General features: G+C 40.1%; 2 protein-coding genes across 6 annotated transcripts in view; one reads left to right on the top strand and one right to left on the bottom strand.

The window, feature by feature from the left end:
- HERC2 (HECT and RLD domain containing E3 ubiquitin protein ligase 2) overlaps window positions 1-18,161 on the bottom strand; it is a 232,287-nt gene that overhangs the window by 79,273 nt on the left and 134,853 nt on the right. For all 5 annotated transcript variants that reach the window (XM_057747100.1, XM_057747098.1, XM_057747097.1 and 2 more), the window contains 9 exons: window positions 8,968-9,143; window positions 5,476-5,587; window positions 4,071-4,152; window positions 3,825-3,968; window positions 2,308-2,398; window positions 1,821-1,998; window positions 1,551-1,632; window positions 1,299-1,470; window positions 189-333 (listed from right to left, as the gene is read on the bottom strand). In XM_057747100.1, the coding sequence (XP_057603083.1) occupies window positions 189-333; window positions 1,299-1,470; window positions 1,551-1,632; window positions 1,821-1,998; window positions 2,308-2,398; window positions 3,825-3,968; window positions 4,071-4,152; window positions 5,476-5,587; window positions 8,968-9,143 (1,182 nt within the window). The remainder of the gene's footprint in view (window positions 1-188; window positions 334-1,298; window positions 1,471-1,550; window positions 1,633-1,820; window positions 1,999-2,307; window positions 2,399-3,824; window positions 3,969-4,070; window positions 4,153-5,475; window positions 5,588-8,967; window positions 9,144-18,161) is intronic.
- On the top strand, window positions 12,078-12,333 carry LOC130859565 (40S ribosomal protein S27-like). The gene has a single exon (XM_057747102.1). The coding sequence runs from the start codon at window positions 12,078-12,080 to the stop codon at window positions 12,330-12,332; it is 255 nt and encodes an 84-aa protein (XP_057603085.1). The 3' UTR covers window position 12,333.

Here is an 18,161-nt window from a genome sequence, read left to right as displayed (position 1 = left end):
CCCATTACTTTATAACCTGTGTCAGTCAGCAGCTCTTTCCCAGGTGCCCTCACCCATGCTGACAATTAGGTAGATATATACAGGAACACAATGGACAAAGCTCACCCTCCTGGTTCTCCAAGTACGACTCCCCTCATTTCATCAAAAGTCACACTACAGACACAAGGACTTGTCACGCGCTCACTTACCTGCCCTGCATCAGTGACCGCCAGGCAGTGCAGGGCCCCAACGGCCACATGCACAATCTTCTTCCCTCTCAGCCCTTCCACCACCTGCGGTTTCCGCACATGCACGTCGGAGCCATGGCCCAGCCTAAAGTAGTCCCCTTTTCCCCTGCAAGGAGGTCAAGAGTGAGCATTTTATTTATTTATTTATTTTTAAGCTCTTTATTGGAGTATAATTGCTTTACACTGTTGTGCCAGTTTCTGCTGTGCAAAAAAGTGAATCAGCTGTATTTATACATATATCCCCATATCCCGTCCCTCCCATGACTCCTTCCCACCCTCCCTATCCCACTCCTCTAAGTCATCACCCATCATCAAGTTGATTTAGCATTGACATATACACTACCAAAGAATGAGCATTTTCATACGTGACTAGTCTGGCAATGCCCAACAGGAAAACACTGTCACAGCACTAGAGCCAGCTCAACGACAACATCACACACAATGCCCAAGGTCTTTGAAATTACTGTTGTTATTATATCGTTATAAAACCGCATATCATTAATTCAAATTCATTCATTAATTCTGCTAGCAAGATCCTTAATGTGCGTTTTACAATATTTAAGTTACTGATGTAGGTTTCACATAAAGAGATTGAAAACATGACACACAGCTTCAAATGGCTCTTAAAAGACCTCTCTGCTGTAATTCTTTCTCAGCGGACTCTGGATCACGACACTCAGGCTTAGGCCATCACACTGTCCACCCATGGTAAGCCAGATATTTCATTCATTTCTTTCACGAGAAACACACATGAACTTTTTCAGAGATCAAAGAAATCAGAAATCTGTTTTCCACCCACTGGATCACTAGGCTTCTGGCATAGCAAAGAAACAGAAAAAACCCTCTACATATAACTCACTTAAACAAGAAAGACAAGTTAGGCTAAAATTTCTCCAGTGTTCTTTTCTAAACAACCCAGTTATAATGTTGAATTTCTTATAATACTGTCGCTAATCCCAACTCAAAATAAATGAAAAAACAAAGATGCCTGGACAAGGAAGAAAACAAAAGCTTTCCCCTCCCGGCAAGGCCTGGAGCAGAGGCACTGATGGGTGCCAGACATCCACGTACCATGTCCACACCACTCCCGACTTGGTGAGGGCCAGGGAGAACTGCGCGCCGCACTCGATCTGGCACACCCCCTGTCCATTCAGCCTCTCAATGTTCTGGGGGATGTTACAACCTTCGCTTCCTCCCCGGCCCAGTTTTCCAAAGTCACCATCACCCCAGGAAAACACCAAACCTAGGTGTAAAAATGCATGCTTCAGGCCAATGTCTCACGAAGTTCCTCCCCCAGCAATGTGGAGTCAGGACAGGACTCACCTTCATCAGTCAGAGCCAGGGTCTGGGCATCTCTGCTTCCGCACGCCACCTGGATTACTCTGTGACCAAGAAGGACTTTCACCTACTCAATTACAAATTTAAAAACAGAATCAAGCACAGGCACTAAGAAAGCAAGGGGAATTTTCCCCCACAGACTGAAAGCCAATACTGCACATGTCTTTATGAACTGTCCTAGACTTGGAGCTTATCTTCTCTGGAAATCAGCAGATCGGTAAGCTTTCTGTAAGCAACAAAAATGTGTATAATCACCATTTTGGGCTTCAGTTGTGTTGTGTTATCCCCATGTCCCAAGCGGCCATACTCTCCAAGGCCCCAAGTGTACAGTTCACCACTGGATGTGAGGGCTGCACTGTGCGAGCTCCCACAGGCAATATCTCGGATTCGCTTGGTTTTCAAGGCCTCTATCAGCCGCGGCTTGTCACAGTTCCTAAAGCAAGATTAAATAATATCCCCTAAAATCAATCCAGCCTTTTTTAAAGAAGGAAAAAAAGGACAACTACACTAATCCACATTTAGTCAAAATAACATCTTTAAATTAACTTAACTATCAAACCTTAAAACAGAACATATAAGGCCAAACCACATTCATAAATATTTTTAAAATGTATTTCTTAAGTTCCATTTTTATTAATAACCCATCCTATTCAATTTTCTACCAAAAAAACTATCAAAAAGCATTCACGGTTATTATCAGTAGCAGTTTCTTGTTAGCAAGTGATGAAGAAAGTATTCTTACATTCTACTGAAGTGCCCAAGCTTGCCGTCATCACCTTCGCCCCAGGAAAACACTTTCCCATCAACAGTTAAGGCTGTGGCGTGCCGTCCACCTGCAACATTCACACAGACAGAGGCTGCCAAAGTTGGTTTACAAAAGTTAACAGCATAACTACCCATGCTGTACATAACTACCTATGCTGTACATATGAATATGTGTTGAAGAACTGAGTAAATAAGCTCAACATTTCAGGATGACAAATATATAAAATAAATGAACATTTATTAAACTACAAAGTTTAAGTCCTAGAGAGAATTTTACTTGCAAAGAAGCAGCAAAATATGCTATTTATTAATGGGGTGCTGCTATGTAAATATATAAAATATTTATATATATAAATATATAAAAGATCAAAATTCATATGGAAGAAGTAAAAATAAGTACCTTTGTAATTAGACAAATTATCAAATGCACTAGCAATTAGGCTTTTGTGAAATGCACGTCAGCAATGGAATTATTAAGCAAGAGAACAATCAACTGCAATTAAGGCACCATGCTCACTCTTCCCAGCACAGCCCCCTCTCCCAGTCTGTCCACTGCAGCTCAGGGCTGAGGACGTTTCCTCTTGGTCTGTGTCCACCAGTTCCTAGGCCCCCAACACCCCTTCGCGCCCTGCCCCTTACCAACAGAACCCCCGTGATCCAGGGCAGTGTGCTCAGCTCAAACGCACGCTTCCCAGACTCCCTGCCCAGGGAGGACGGTGACAGAGATGCGACAGACGTGAGCGAGGCTTCCGGGAAAGCTCTCTGGAGGGGGTGGATTGCGCCTGAGGAAAGGCCTATCTTATGTGCTCACCTGCAGCTGCCACAGGGTGGACCGCAAGCTAGTGCTCCTTGAAGGTCCTGGAGCTGCACCCCACCTCCAGATTTTAACAGAGGAGGTAAAATGCTACCCCGCTCAAGCCACTACTGTCTGGATGTTATGTTATATGGAGTTAAGTCTAACCCTATATTATACAGACACGAACTCAGTTTGTATCTAATTCAGTTTCATTCCTCAGAGGCCAACTACAATGCTTTGAAATAATACTCAATAAAACTTTCCTGAATTGAAGGAGTGTGACCTTTTTTTAAATAGTTCTTTCTTATCACTGGAATTTACAGACTCTGGGAATCTGATGAAAGTTACAGGCTCTTTCCCCAGAAAAATAACACCTGTTTAAACACAGAACATGATGACTGCAAAGATGCTATGAACCTGAGACCACAGATCCAAGATTAAAAGCCCCTCCTTCAGAGAGGTAGGCCCCACACTCCTGCAGCACCAACAACCGCGGTCTCCAAAAAGCCTCGTGCAGCAACAGTGATTCAACTATAGACCACCTGGAGTTTTATACTATCCGACTTTCACTCCTAACAATTCAGTAAAACTTAAAAAAGAATGCAAAGACACTTTAGGGGAAATTGTTTCAGGCCCAGTTAACTACAGAGTGTGAGCAACAGGCTTGTCTGCACACCAGTGCCAATCCTGGCCCTCACCTGAGTGAACGGCCACCTTCTTGACCACGTAACTGCTGAGAGCTGTGATCTGTCGAGGAATAGGCACAGTCCCGCTGGAGATGCCCAGCCCCAGCCGGCCGTTCGTGGCTTCTCCACAGGCATATACCTTCCCTTCCACTGTCACTGCAAGGAACAGGAGGAAAGGACTCACTTTTCCCAACACAACAACTATGTTTTTAGTGTTAAGCATCATTTAAAACTTTTAAAATATTAGAATAATCATACCTGCAAACAAACTTTTAGAACCACCAGCCACCTGTACTACATTCAAAGCAGACAGTGTCTCAGAGAATGAAGGAACTTTTATCTAAAACAAGATTTTTTTTAAAGGCAAAAGAGAAAAGAGAGAATTTTATTTACACTTTTTAAATTACAAGTAATTTTATTAGATGGTACAAAGAATTACTGTTAATTTACATGTTTACATTAACCAAAGAAGTTCTTGTCTCTTAGAGATACATAAGTACTTTAAGGATGAAATGATACACTGAGATTTACTTTAAAATAAATAGGGGTGAGGCTGTGTAGAAAATAAAGACAAAAATGTGCCCATCTACAACTGCTGAAGCTGGTGCAGGGACAAGAGGACTCAGGTCCCTGTTCCTCCTACCTCGGCACATCTGAACACACTCATAACACAGGTGAAAACTCAATACACACAGTGTAAAGAGATGAACAAACATCTGGTACACCACACTTTATTCCAGGTCGTGTCCTGCTTGTTCTTGCTAATGCTGACTTCCCTAAGAAATCACATGCTTAAATTTTTCATTACAGATGGATGTGATTTAATTTTAAATTATAAAGCCCCTTTATGATTCCCATGTGTTCAAAAGTATCAAACAGTCACTACTACTGTGGAAGAAGGATGTTTATCACAATCGTGATGTGCCAATCTACCCTTCACGTGCAAACTCCCAAAAGGGCAACGTGCCCTCCAGACCCCCTAGACAGCCCACTGTCACAACTGAGGCTCCCAGAGCTTCTGGGCCCAACACACCTCCAAATGCAGGGCAGGGACCTCAAAAACAAGTGTAACTCAAGGCTGCTGAGTTACATAAGATTATTTTCATTGTACTAGAACCATGAGACTTAAAATGAATGAGTTCTAAACATCCTCTTCAGCTTCGTGACAATGCAGATAAGGGACCCTACACTGGGTGACGTCTCGTGGAATACTAAGCAGTAGAGAGGCTCCTCTGAGCAGAAACTGTTTCCAGACACTACAATTTGGAGGACTTTGTCCTGCGGCTCCTCAGTTAGGAGCCACACTGGATTCCACTTTAGTTCAAATGCATCACTTGTTGTACCTACTCTTCAAAATATAATTTTACTCTACAATTTTCACCTCTATGCTTGTCCAATCTTTTCAAACGTGTATGTTCTAGTTTATAAGACAGCAGCAATGCAACTATGTCTAAAGTGCACTATTTTCCAAGGACAGAGGCTCTCAGAAACTAAATTTGATAGTCTGTGAGTTCATGTCAAGAGTTACTTAAGAAAAGTCAATTTTAAAAACAACATATAGAAGGTAAAGCCATTATAAAAACTTCAAGAGGCCTGGCTATGCTGGGCCTGTCTGGGCCCGAGCAGGATGGGGTGGCGAGGACACGGGGTATCAGGCAGGTACCTTGGAGCCCTTCAGCCCTCCCAGCTGGTCCTTGTCATTCAGGCCCCACACAAACACTTTGGTTCTTATCGTAGCTGCTGATTCCAGACCTGCAGACTTCTTTCTAATAAGGCTAATCGAAGGAAAAATAAAACAGAAAGAGAGATCAATCAGCATAAAAAATTTTTTAAATAAAAAGGAAAACAACCTCAAGCACACAGTTTGCCGGTTACTAACAGAAAGCTTTACTTCAACAAAACCTGAAGTATACACAGGAGTTAGTGTTCCAGAGGGTCAAAATTTCTAGAAACCAGCATGCTACCTTTCAATACTAGAATTTAACTTAAGCTTTTTATTCTGGTGATCTTCCTAGGTATACTTCTTGTATACCAAGTTGAGTGTAACAGCTTTTACTGCTTTTACAACAATTACCACCCACCACCTTAATATATAGCTACTACAGATGTACCTGGAGAGAATGCTGGTTAAATGGCCCCAAGAATCACCACTGGGACCAGCACTGTGGCCATGTCCCTAAACCCAGACATCTGGTCATATTTTTCCCCAAAAGAAATAATAAAATGGATGTAGCCATGTGACCCCTGATGTACTCCAACACAAACACATGTCCCAAGGCAAAATGCAATGTTCTTCCTTTACACCCTCTGCCCACTGTGCTGACCAGCTGGGACGGAGGAGGAGGTCCAAACCACCATTCCACCAGGGGAGCCTGCCCGGCACCCCGGCTCCTAAGCACAGGCAGCTGGCTCCTGCCATCTTACTCTTCGCATCTCCTGACCAAAAACTCTTCAAAATAAAATAAAAATTAAATTTAAAAACAAATATAATGATAGAATCAGCAAGTGATGTCTGTGAGTTAGGTGTTAACTATACTGTTAACACTTAAGAAAAATGGCTATTGTTACTTCCAATTTTTTGTACATCAGAAATAAATTAGACTGACTCAGTTAAAAAAAAACAAAGTCCGTCAATTCTTGAGCATGATAAGAACAAAAAGTACATGGAACAGTGTTAGATTTTCTTGGTTGTTAGCCTGAAGCCAGGTGGTAATAAAGTGCTGCTTCTGTGTTTGAGGTTTTGGCTTTCTGCTTTTGTTCTATTTTTATAAGCCACAATAGACATCTGAAGAATCCAGAGATTAGCTTATAGATATGTAAGGTTTTTTAACGTGTTACATACTAATGAATATTTACTTTCAGGGATCAAAATTTTATGGTCTGCGGATAAATATGTAGGAAAACTCCCATCCTATACCAGGCATAGAAGAGCATGTATATGTACATCCTAACAACTTGAAATACAGCGTTACTCAAAAATACATATAGGACACCACCAGTGTCAAGACGTGTAACAGCTGGTACCATGTGAACATCAGCACTGGGAATGAATGCCAGAGAGACCAGGAGGGTACACCCGTGGGGGCCTGCCCTGTGGAAGACTGCTTCGACCATTCAGTAGTTATTAGCTGATTAATGATATCTGACAGGAAGAGAAAATTACATTCAAATATCTAGAATTTCTTTTGTGAACGTATCCAATTGTGTAAAAATTTCATGCATGAGTAAAGCTCAAACTTTTTTGGTTATTTCAAATATATAGTACATGTACTAATTATATTTGCCCAATTAATTTTAGTAGCTACTGAATAAGAAAAATGTGACTCTACAATTGTTTCACTTAAATATCCCAATGATTTATTTACGTTAACTGTCATTTTCCTCATTTAATTAAATTAATGCATGCAGACACAGTTTGAACTATAACATACAGCATAACATATGTCTAGATAAGGTAATGTTATACATACTATTTTCTTTTCAACTTCTTTGCAAAGTTTCCAAAGTGAAACAAGATGGGATCCAAGCCCCAGATCCCTAGAATGACCGGACTTACCACCCCAGTGGCCACCTGATCATGACTAATAGTATGAGCCTAAGATCAGTGCAAGGCCAAGTTCCTTTGTTTCAAAAAGACACCTCGTCACACACTAGAAAGCACTCAGTGCTAAGGGCAGTGACAGCAAAGCTCAGCTGACACTGTTACCTGCCTCCAGTGCACATCTGCAAGGACCCAGCTACACCAGCAATACAACAGAAACACCCATCAACTCAGCCAATTTATGAAAAGACAACTGAGGACAGTAACTGTCTACATTGTTTGCTGCTGGGACATAAACAGAGCTCAAAACAGAGGCTGCACATGAGCCCTCTGTACAGGTCTTGAGATAAAAGGCCAACGTGTGCAGACAGGGCAGACGTCTTCCTTCACCCTTGGTGTATGCTGTTCCCCTGCAACACCCTTCCTGCCCGCTTTGCTCTGATGGGGCAGTTTTTCCTGTTCTCCTGAGAGCTCAATTCTCCTCTGCAGACTCTCAAAGCACCAGGCCCTTCTCCCTCATGCACTTCCCCCAGCCCTGAGGCCACTGTAATGTGTGTGAGTTTGTCTTATTTTATTTTGCATGTTCACTACAGCATTCGCATGACAGAGAACAGGGCCTGGCCTACAACAGGTGTTCAATAAACACATGGAGGATGAGTAAATATAGTAATAGTCATCCTGACACTGCTCATACAAAGTAAGGAACTGAGTGAGGAAATGAAAGCTTCATCGTAAGGTGAAATACTGCACCAAATAAAACTAAACAGCAGAAGGCTCATGACACAGCTATGCTAAATACAGATGTCGCTCACGGTTGCAAAACAATGTAAGTGCACTTAATGCCACTCAACTATACACTTAACAACTGGTTAAGAGGTAAATTTTATGTATATTTTATTATAATAAAAATTTTTTAATTTAAAAGTTAACAACAAAAAAGGCTGTAAAATATATACCATACCATACTATTACCATAGGAAAGCACAATTAGGGACAGGTAAAAAAGAAAACTACAAGAATACATACCAGGGCTTCCCTGGTGGCGCAGTGGTTAAGAATCTGCCTGCCAATGCAGGGGGAAAAGGGTTAGGGCCCTGGTCTGGCAAGATCCCACAGGCTGAGGAGCAACTAAGCCTTTGAGCCACAACTACTGAGCCCATGTGCCGCAACTACTGAAGCCTGTGTGCCTAGAGCCCATGCTCCACAAGAGAAGCCACTGCAATGAGAAGTCCTCGCACTGCAACAAAGACTGGCCACTGCTCACTGCAACTAGAGAAAGCTCACGTGCAGCAACAAACACCCAACACAGCCAAAAATAAAAAAAAATTTTTTTTAATTTTTAAAAAAAGAATATATACCAAAATATTAACAGTAATATTTCAGGTAGAAAAATTAAACATTTTTTTCCCTTTTAAATGAATTTTTCTAAATACAATGTGTGTTCATATTAAATTTTTCCTAAAATTAAATTAAACCATAATTTTGAAAACTTTAATTACCAAATAGTCCTATGGACACTAAACTATTCTCATTATGAGATACACTCCAGTTAAATATTGGCTTTTGAAAGTGATAATCTGGGCATGAGCACCACCAACAGCAAACAGCTCTCACCTCCCACTGTTGCCTTTTTCGTCTTCTTCCTCCTCATTATCTGAAGCTAAGAAAGGAACTGCAGCCAAATCTTCCTCCTCTGCACGTATCCGTCCCAGAAGGATGAGACCATGGATTTTACAATCAATTCCTGAGCTCCTGCACTGTTTTATTGCAATTTCAATAAACCTGTGATACTGGACACAAACAAAGCAAGCTACAGAGTTTTCAGAATCAAACACATTAGATACTTTAACTGGAGAGAAGGACATATGAGACATGGAATGTGTGAAACGTTAGAGCTCCTTTACTTAAGTTCTGGAAATACTAGGCAGGGTTGATGTAGCCAAATCTGAGTGGCGTTTGCTTTCAAAAGAAGTCATTAATTCACAAGTATGTCCATCCAAGGCATGGTACTCACAGTGATGTTCTTATTACACTGAAACAGTATGATAGCCTACTGAATGACTGTAAAACATCTCTGTCTTCAAGCTTTCTTAAACCAAGATGCATTAAGAAAGAGATTAGGTGTCAGGTAGTCACAAAGCCTTCATAATTTTTAAAACATAATAAAAGTACTTGATTACATACAAATTAGAGAAAACAATACACAGAGCCTCATAATCCCATCACCTAGTTCAACAATTATCAACAGATGACCAATGTTGTTTATAAAGGGATTATCATAAGAAAACTCCAGGCAGAATCTTGTTTCAAAACTTCAGTATGTATTACTGAAACACAGGCATTTAAAAATATATCCACAGTACTATTATGATAGCTAAAACAATAATCTTATACCATCTAAATGCAACCAATGATCAAATTTTGTGTTCATCTCATAAACACTTTTCAGTTTTGGGCTTATTCAAATCAGAATCCAAACAGGACGCAATCTCCCTCTGTTACGCCTTTGCCATTCATTTTTTACAGCTGGCTCTCTGTCCCACGGAATGCACCACACCCTGTACTTGGCATTAAGAGTACTCCTCATCCCTGTGGATCATGTGAACAAAGTCTGCAGTGGCAGGAAGCACACACACCACCAGTGACTTCTTACTGCCTCAATGGGATCTAATCAAACTTTAAGATCTACCTATGATGTCACATGAAGCACAGGTTGAATGAAAGACACAAATGGAGAAATGAAAAATTCTACACGAAAAAACGACCCTTTTTCTTTCTTTAGTAGGAAAAAACAAGACAATTAATATTTTAATGAAGTGCAAAGTGCAGGCATTGAATCACGATTCACAGAAACCAAATGCAAAAGAACATTTATTGGATAACTGGGAAAATTTAAACACTGACTGGATATTGTATGGTATTAAAGAAATATGGTTACATTTTTAAAGTCCTTGTTAGAAATGAATAATTGAAGTATTCGCTCCTAAAATAAGGCCATGTCTAGAACTTGCTTTAAAACAATCAAAAAATGGGGTGGGGGGGGGGGGGAGACAGGGACACACACATGGAAGGAGTTAGTGAAACATAGCTGGCAAAAATGTTGATAATCACTGAAACTGGGTGACAGATTCAGGGAGGACTCAGTGTACTTACTATTTCCAGTTATGTTAGAAAATTTTTGTAACAAGTCATTTTGATAGGAAAGGCAATGCTAGAAGAGTCCTGTAGCTTCACAGGAATGGTAATATTCTAGTTCTTAAGTTGGTTTGAGGGATGGAGAGCGGGCCTTGAATTTTCTGAATACTCACAATGTTTCATATTTCTCATACATGTGATATACACTACTCTGTACTTATCAAATATCAAATAATAAACTGTTTTGAACTGAAAATTTATTAAAATCAATATACCTTTTATGAATACCAATCTCAGTTATTAAATGAATTATTTCTGTGGTTACTGATTTACTTAAAATACAAAAACAAAACAAAAAATATTCAGTAGCATAATTAAGATATCAGAGAAGCCGCATTCCATTACCCAGCAATAAGTTAATAAAATGCACTAAAATGCAATATTATCTTTTCTCAGAAAAACTCAGTATCTCCAATTTTCATCATTTGCCACTTTATTAATTTATTACCAACATTGGTATTTACTATTAATTTATTACATGCTATTCCATAAAAGAGTTTAATGACATTCGAGAATGAATGGTGTTCCACAATTTTATTTAGTGAAGACTAGAGGAAAATAAACAAAACAAAAAACTTCTGATGTACACAAAGGCCAGATTATCAACTCTTGGACCTGGGGGAAAGTGCTGGTATAGTCCCATAGTCTCTACATAGAATTTACCAACCTTTCACCCTTGAAAATATTAACCTATGGCTGGCTGTGTATCAGCTTCTTTAATGTAACACACTGGGATCACATTGAACTTGTCTACCCTTATGTGGGCAGACAAAAATAATAAACAATGATTCTTACCTAAGGAGGCAAAAGAACTGTACTCAGAAAACTATAAAATACTGATGAGAGAAATCAAAGACAACACAAACAGATGGAGAGATGCACCATGTTCTTGGACTGGAAGAATCAATATTGTGAATATGACTATACTACCCAAAGCAATCTATAGAGTCGATGCAATTCATTTCAAATTACCAATGGCATTTTTCACTGAACTAGAACAAAAATTTTTACAAATTGTATGGAAACACAAAAGACCCTGAATAGCCAAAGCAATCCTGAGAAAGAAAAACAAAGCTGCAGGAATCAGGATCCCTGACTTCAGAATATACTACAAAGCTACAGATCTAAACAGTAAGGTATTGGCACAAAATACAGAAATACAGATTAATGGAACAGGATAGAGAGCCCAGAGGTAAACCCACACATTTTTGGTCAATTAATTTGACAAAAGAGGCAAACACTGTACAATGGAGAGAAGAGTCTTTTCAGCAAGTGGTGCTGGGAAAACTCAACACCTACATATAAAAGAATGAAATTAGAACACTTTCTAACACAATACACAAAAATAAATTCAAAATGGATTAAAGACCTAAATATAAGGCTGGATACTGTAAAACTCTCAGAGGAAAACATAGTCAAAACACTCTTTGAAATAAATTGCAGCAAGATCTTTTTTGATCCACCTTCTAGAGTAATAAAAGTAAAAACAAAAACAGCCTTTCCAACAGTGACAACCTCCCCACGAGAACATGCCTCTCACAAAGGATCTCCTTCATCCCTCTCCAGCAGAGAAGAAGAGGAAACACAAGAAGAAGCAACTGGTGCAGAGCCCTAATTCCGATTTCATGGATGTGAAATGCCCAGGATGCTATAAAAGTACCACTATCTTTAGCCATGCACAAACAGTAGTTTTGTGTGTTGGCTGCTCTACTGTCCTCTGCCAGCCTACAGGAGGAAAAGCAAGGCTTACAGAAGGCTGCTCCTTCAGATGGAAGCAGCACTAAAAGCCCCCAGAATCAAGATGAATGAGAAACTATCCCAATAAACATATTTTGGATTAAAAAAAAAGGGAGGGGGAGGGATCTAATTAAATTCAAAAGCTTTTGCACAGCAAAGGAAACCATAAATAAAACAAAAAGCCCTCAGAATGGGAGATAATATTTGCAAACGAATCAACTAACAAGGGATTAATCTCCAAAATATACAAATAGCTCATGTGGCTCAATATTAAAAAAAAAGAAAAAACACACACACACACAATCAAAAAATGGGCAGAAGACCTAAACAGACATTTCTCCAAAGAAGACATACAGATGGCCAACAAGATGCTCAATACCACTAATTATTATAGAAGTGCAAACCAAAACTACAGTGAGGTAACACCCCCACCAGTCAGAATGGATATCATCAAAAAGTCTACAAACAATAAATGCTACAGAGTGTGGAGAAAAGGGAATCCTCTTACACTGTTGGCAGGAATGTAAATTGGTACAGCCACTATGGAGAACAGTATGGAGGTTCCTCAAAAAACTAAAAACAGAACTACCATAGGACCCAGCAATCCCCCCTACTGGGCATACACCCAGAGAAAACCATAATTTGAAAAGATACATGCACCCCAATGTTCACAGCAGCACTAGTTACAATGGCCAAGACATGGAAGCAACCTAAATGTCCATCAACAGAGGAATGGATAAAGAAGATGTGGTGCCTATACACAATGGAATATTAGCCATAAAAAAGAACAAAATAATGCCACTTGCAGCAACATGGATGGACCCAGAGGTTGTCATAATGAGTGAAGTAAGTCAGACACAGAAAGACAAATATCATATGATATTGCTTACATGTGGAATCTAAAAAAGAAAGGGTGGGGGTACAAATGAACTTATTTACAAAAGAGAAGTAAGAGTCACAGATGTAGAAAACAATCTTACAGTTATCAAGGGATAAGGGGGGAGGGATAAACTGGGAGACTGGGATTGACATATAAACACTACTATATAAAATAGATAACTAAAAAGAACCTGCTGTACAGCACAGGGAACTCTACTCAATACTCTGCAATAGGCAATATATATGGGAAAAGAATTTTTTAAAAAAAGAGTGGATGTATGTACAACTGGTTCACTTTGCTGTATACCTGAGAATAACACAACAATTAAGTCAACTATACACCAATAAATTTTTTTTAAATAATAAATCAATGATTGGCAAACGGCATTTAATAATTTAAAAATAAACTCACTTATGATAAACTTTAGATGATTAAAAAGTCAACTATTTGATATCTTTATCCACTATCATACCAGATAAGTAAGTTCTCATGAAATAAACATACAGGTAGAAAAAATGCGCTAACCTGCATTATTTTAAATATATTTAATTTACTAAAACAGTGTTCACCTCTGTGTGGAAAGATTTACTGGAGGATTTATAAGGCAGTCTTACTGATCTGTAATACACATTCTTTAAAAGAACCTTCACTGATTCTCTCAGACAGAATTTTCAAGAGATAAAATTAACTTGGATTCATTTTGAAAATTAAAGGTATGGAAACAGGGACTTCCCTGGTGGTCCACTGGTAAAGAATCTGTCCTGCAATACAGGGGACATGGATTCGATCCCTAGTCGAGGAACTAAGACCCACATGCCGTGGGGCAACTATGCCTGCACACCTCAACTACTGAGTCCGTGTGCCGCAAACTACAGAGCCTACGCGCCCTAGAGCCCAACTGCCACAACTAGAGAAGAGAAAACCTGCAAGCCACAACTAGAAAGAAGTCCATGTGTCGCAGCAAAGAGCCCACGTGCCACAACGAAGACCCAATGCAGCCATAAATAAAAAATAGAAATGTTGCTTCTAAAAAAAATAATAAAATAAAGGTTAAAGGTATGAAAACACAAAGGCAATTTCAGTGCCATGTATATGGTCAGAAAGAACTATTGCATATTAACAGATATTTAATGTGAATAACACAATACTAAATGCACAAACCACCCTGACATGCTTGGCAATGACTTTTTTTTATTTTGCACCTTTTTTTGGGTAAACATCAGCTGTTTCCTTTTTTTTCTTTTTAATTAATTTCTTTGTTGGCTGCATTGGGTCTTCATTGCGGCACACGGGTTTTCTCTAGTTGCAGCAATCGGGGGTTACTCTTCATTGTGGTGCATGGGCTCCTCACTGTCGTGGCTTCTCTTGTTGTGGAGCACAGGCTCCAGAAGCGCGGGCTTCAGCAGTTGTGGCACATGGGCTCAATAGCTGTGGCTCACGGGCTCCAGAGCACAGGCTCAACAGCTGTGGTGAGGGGCCCAGCTGTTCCACGGCATGTGAGAGCCTCCTGGAGCAGGGATCGAACCCGTGTCCCCTACACTGACAGGTGGATTCTTAACCACTGTACCACCTAAGAAGTCCCGGCAATGACTTTTGCCAAGAGCTTTCACCCCCGCTTCTTACCAAAGATAGCGAGGAAGAAATGTGCTTTGTTTTCTTTTCATGCTGATCCGATAAGCAACAAATTCAAATTGTACATATGCCCAATTTTAAAATAAATACAATTATTTAACTAAGGGGGAAAAAACTGGCTCAATGTTATTATACAGATGGTCAAAAAAAAGAAACCTCCATTGTCATTTTCAAACCATCAAAAAGGAACATTATGGGAGTGTGGCCAAGATGGCACAGTAGAAGGACCTTAAGCTCACCTTTTCTCACAAACACAATAAGATCACAACAATCTGCAGAACAACTATCATTGAAAAAAGACTGACACCTACTAGAAAAGATCCTCTACAGCTAAAGACATTAAGATGGGGCTTCCTAAGTGGCGCAGTGGTTAAGAATCCGCCTACCAATGCAGGGGACATGGGTTCGATCTCTGCTCCAGGAAGATCCCACATGCCGTGGAGCAACTAAGCCCATGCGTCACAACTATTGAGCTTGTGCTTTAGAGCCTGTGAGCCACAACTATTGAGCCCATGTGCTGCAACTACCGAAGCCCACGCGCCTAGAGCCTGTGCTCCGCAACAAGAGAAGCCACGGCAATGAAGAGCCCGCACACCACAACGAAGAGTAGCCCCCACTCACCGCAACTAAAGAAAGCCCGCGCACAGCAAAAAAAAAAGACCCAACACAGCCAATTGAATAAATAAAAATAAATACATTAAAATAAATAAATAAATAAATAAAGACATTAAGATGGACCACAACAAGACTGGTAGGAGGGGCAGGCTCATGATATAATCAAATCCCACACCTTCCAGGGTTGATGACAAACAAATTGGAGAATAATTATACTACAGAGGTTCTCCCATAGGAATGACAGTTCTGAGCCCCACATCACACTCCCCAGCCTGGGGGTCTGGCACCAGGAAGAGGAACCCTGATAGCATTTGGCTTTGAAGATCACCAGGGCTTGACTGGAGGAGCTCCAGAGGACTGGGGGAAATAGAGGCTTTACTCATAAAGGGTGCACACAAAACCTCACATGCACCGGGACCAAGAGCAAAAGCAGCAATCTGATAGGTTTCAGGGCCAGATCTACCTACTGATCTTGGAGGGTCTCCTGGGGAGGCAGGGGATGGCTGTGGCCCACCCTGGGGACATAGACACTGGCTGCAGACATATTGGGAGAATATTCATCTGCATGAGCTGTTCTGGAGGCTGACATTCTGGCACCAAGACATGGCCTCACTCACCAGGCTCGAGGCTCCAGTGCTGGAATGCCTCAGTCCAAACAACAACCTAGTGGGGAAACAGCCCCATCCATTAGCAGACAGACTGCTTAAAGACTTCCTGAGCCCACTGCTGTGTCTATACACGGTCCTGCCCACCAGAGAACCAAGACCCAGCTCCACCTACCAGGGGGCAGGCAGGAATCTCACTCAACTATCTAGATCAGCCTCACTTGCCAGAAGGCAGATACCAGAAGCAAGAAAACTACAGCCCTGCAGCCAACAGACCAAGTATGCAAATGCAGGCCAGACCCCACCCTGGAACCAGTGGCCCTGGTCCTTCCTTGGGTGATGAGGAGGAAGTGCACTGCTGGGACGCACAGGACATCTCTTACAGGAGGCCACTTCTCCAAGGTTGAGAAACAGAACCAACCTACCACATACATAAAAATAGCAATTTAGACAAAAAATGAGGCTACAGGATTATGTTTCAGATGAAGGAACAAGATAAAATGCCAGAAGAAAAACTAAGAGATGTGTAGATAGGCAATCTACCCAAGAAAGAGTTCAGAGTAATGATCATAAAGATGATGAAAGAACTCAGAAGGAAAATGGATGCACAGAGTGAGAAATTAGAAGTTTTTTAACAAAGAATTAGAAAATATACAGAAAAACCAAACAGAATTAAAGAATATAATAACTGAAATGAAAAATACACTAGAATGAATCAATAGTAGCCTAAATGAGACAGAAGAATGGATTAGTGAGCTGAAAGACAGAATACTGGAAATCACAGCCACCAAATACAAAAAAGAATGAAAAAAAATAAGGACAGTTTAAGAGACCTCTAGGACAACATCAAGTGCGGAAATATTCATATTATAGCGGTCCCAGAAGGAGAAGAGAGAAAGGGCTTGATAAAATATTTGAAGATACAATACCTGAAAACTCACCTAACCTGGGAAAGGAAAAAGTCAACCAAGTCCAGGAAGGGGAGAGAGTCCCAAAGAGGATTAACCCGCAAGGGAATACACGAGGACATACTGTCATCAAAATGAAAAAATTAAAGACAAAGAAAGAACATTAAAAGTAACAAGGGAAAAGCAAACAATAACATACAAGGGAACTCCCATAAGGCTCAGCTGATTTTTCAATAAAAACTCTGCAGACCAGAAGGGAGTGGCAAAATATACTTAAACTGATGAAAGAGAAAAACCTATAACCAAGAATACTTAATCCAGCAAGGCTCTCATTCAGATTTGATGGAAAAAACAAAAGCTTTACAGACAAGCAAAAGCTAAACGAATTCAGGAACACCAAACCAGCTTTACAACAAATGCTAAAGGAACTTCTTTAGATGGAAAAGGAAAGGACACAACTAGAAACATGAAAATTACAAAATAAAAGCTCACTGGTAAGGGCAAACAGACAACACAGGTAAGAAATCATTCACACACAAAGCTAGCAGGGAGGAAAAAGACAAAAGGAGTAAAATCATCTGTACCACAATAAGGGTTTAAGGGATACACAAAACAATTAGATGTAAAATATGAATTCAAAACCAGTGACCATGAAGGGAGAAGAGTACAAATGCAGGGCACCTACAATGCATTTAAAATTAAGAGATGAGCAACTTAAAACAAGCACATATATAACTAGACTGCTATACAAAAACCTCATAGTAACCACAAAACAAAAGCCTGCAATAGAAACACACACAAAAAAGAAAAAGGAATCCAAAATAACATTAAAGATAGTCATCAAATCACAAAAGAAGAGAACAAAAGAAGAAAGGGAGAAAAAAGACCTACAAAAACAAATCCAAAACAATTAACAAAAAGGTAATAGGAACATACATATGGATAAATACCTTAAATGTAAATGGACTAAATGCTACAAGTAAAAGACACAAACTGCCTGAACAGATGCAAATATAGGACCTGTATATTTGCTGCCTACAGGACACCCACTTCAGATCTAGACACACATACAAACTGAAAGTGAGGAGATTGAAAAAGGTATTCCACACAAACGGAAATCAAAAGAAAGCCAGAGTTGCAATATTTATATGAGACAAAATAGACTTAAAGACTGTTACAAGAGACAAAGAAGGACCCTATATAATGACCAAAGCATCAATCCAAGAAGAAGATATA

This window comes from Hippopotamus amphibius, chromosome 8 (genome assembly GCF_030028045.1).
Source record: "Hippopotamus amphibius kiboko isolate mHipAmp2 chromosome 8, mHipAmp2.hap2, whole genome shotgun sequence".
NCBI lineage: Eukaryota > Metazoa > Chordata > Mammalia > Artiodactyla > Hippopotamidae > Hippopotamus > Hippopotamus amphibius.
This window is presented reverse-complemented; position numbering and strand designations above follow the sequence as displayed.

Excerpts from the sequence above, each read along its gene's own strand:
- LOC130859565 (XM_057747102.1), top strand. The coding sequence starts at position 12,078 with ATGCCTCTCACAAAGGATCTCCTTCATCCCTCTCCAGCAGAGAAGAAG.